Here is a 1,867-nt window from a genome sequence, read left to right on the forward strand (position 1 = left end):
TTCAAATAAATTGAGATTCATGCTATTTGTACTTCAAGAACAAAATGCAACAGTGAAGGAAAATCCTGTTTAAGATTATCCCCTGGATTTAATTTTAAAAAACTGGCAGTTAACCAGCCAATGACTATAAAAGACTGGTTGGTTGAAGTATTACAATAAAGTATTAGTAGTAAGCCAATCTACCTCTCACCTTCAAAATTACCTGCACAGTAATCTTAACTGAAGAAGTAAAAATGTAGGTTTTTTGCTGTTCTTTTTGCCATTTCAACAATGAGACAACAAAATATTTTAGCTTAGAGTTTAAAATATCATGTGGGTATTCTTTTGTTTTTCAGATGACCATATGCACAGAACCTGAACTAAACAAAGGGAAAGGATGAACAATGTCACAGAATTCATCCTCCTGGGCTTGACTCAAGACCCAGGTCTGCAAAAACTCTTATTTATTGTGTGCTTAATGATCTACTTGATCACACTGACAGGTAACATGCTCATCTCAGTCACCATCTTCATCAGCCCAGCCCTGGCTACTCCCATGTACTTCTTTCTGTCCTACTTGTCCATCATAGATGGTTTTTACTCTTCCTCCATAGCACCCAAAATGATCTATGACCTAATCTCTGAGAAGAGCACCATATCCTTCAATGGCTGCATGACTCAGCTTTTTGCTGAGCATTTTTTTGCTGCAGCTGAAATCATCTTGCTGATTGCCATGGCCTATGATCGCTATGTAGCCATCTGCAAGCCCTTGCACTACATGACCATCATGAACCGACCTCTGTGTGTATTCCTGGTGGGGGCTGCTGTAATCTTAGGATTCATCCACGGAGGGATACAGATTTTGTTTATGGCCCAGTTACCATTCTGTGGCCCAAATATCATTGATCACTTTATGTGTGACTTAATACCACTCCTGGAGTTGGCCTGCACTGACACTCACACTCTGGGGCCCCTGATTGCTGCTAATAGTGGTTCACTGTGTTTACTCATTTTTTCTATGCTGGTTGCTTCCTATGTGGTCATCCTTCACTCCCTGAGAAATCACAGTGCAGAAGGGCGTCGCAAAGCCCTGTCAACTTGTGCCTCTCATGTCACTGTTGTTGTCTTATTCTTTGTACCTTGTTCTTACCTGTACCTAAGACCCATGACCTCCTTACCCACTGACAAAGCTGTAACTGTGTTTTGCACCCTAGTGACACCTATGCTGAACCCCTTAATCTATACCCTCAGAAATGAGGAGGTCAAAAGGGTTATGAGGAAGCTCTGGGATCAGATGAGGAAAGCTTGTGATATGTAAACCTGGTGATTTGTATCCTTAGAAACAATCTCTAGTGCTGTTCCATGAACATTTGTTCTCCTTAAACGATGGTGGTGGTGGTGGTGGTGATAATAATGAATTATATATTATCTGTACTACATTTCCATTGAGTAATAATTATATATTTAGATGGAGTACATTGTGACAATCCATGCAGATATGATCAAATCATGGTGAAAAATGTTTCTATCCTGTTGAAGTTTGACCTTTTGATATGTATTATAATGATAAGTACTGGCTCCCAAGACCTGGTTGCTCCCAAGAATGAGTGAATTTGCATGTACAATGCTCCTTAATTTAAAACTATTGCTTAAATTAAAAGCCCAACAGTCAATAGCTAGCCAGAAGAGACATAGGCAGGTCGTGGAGTTCCTGGGAATGGGGTCTGAGTGAGCACTCAAGAAGATTGTAGAGACTGGGGAGGTGGTGAGAGGAAAAGATGCCATAGGGTAAGAATCTTAAAGTCATGGTGATGAGGGCCAGCCAGTTGGAGTTAAGAGAAGCCCAGATAGAACATAGTAAGTAATACCTCAGGGTTATCGATAGGAA

The 1,867-nt window shown here is 40.6% G+C and overlaps 1 protein-coding gene across 1 annotated transcript; it reads left to right on the forward strand.

Moving 5' to 3' along the window:
• The first annotated feature begins 352 nt into the window (after positions 1 to 352).
• Positions 353 to 1,374, forward strand: LOC116092219 (olfactory receptor 4C45-like). The gene has a single exon (XM_031373564.1). It carries the CDS (start codon positions 377 to 379, stop codon positions 1,295 to 1,297), a length of 921 nt encoding a protein of 306 aa, XP_031229424.1. The 5' UTR covers positions 353 to 376; the 3' UTR covers positions 1,298 to 1,374.
• The last annotated feature ends 493 nt before the right edge of the window (positions 1,375 to 1,867 follow it).

This window comes from Mastomys coucha, unplaced genomic scaffold, assembly GCF_008632895.1.
Source record: "Mastomys coucha isolate ucsf_1 unplaced genomic scaffold, UCSF_Mcou_1 pScaffold15, whole genome shotgun sequence".
NCBI classification, from domain to species: domain Eukaryota; kingdom Metazoa; phylum Chordata; class Mammalia; order Rodentia; family Muridae; genus Mastomys; species Mastomys coucha.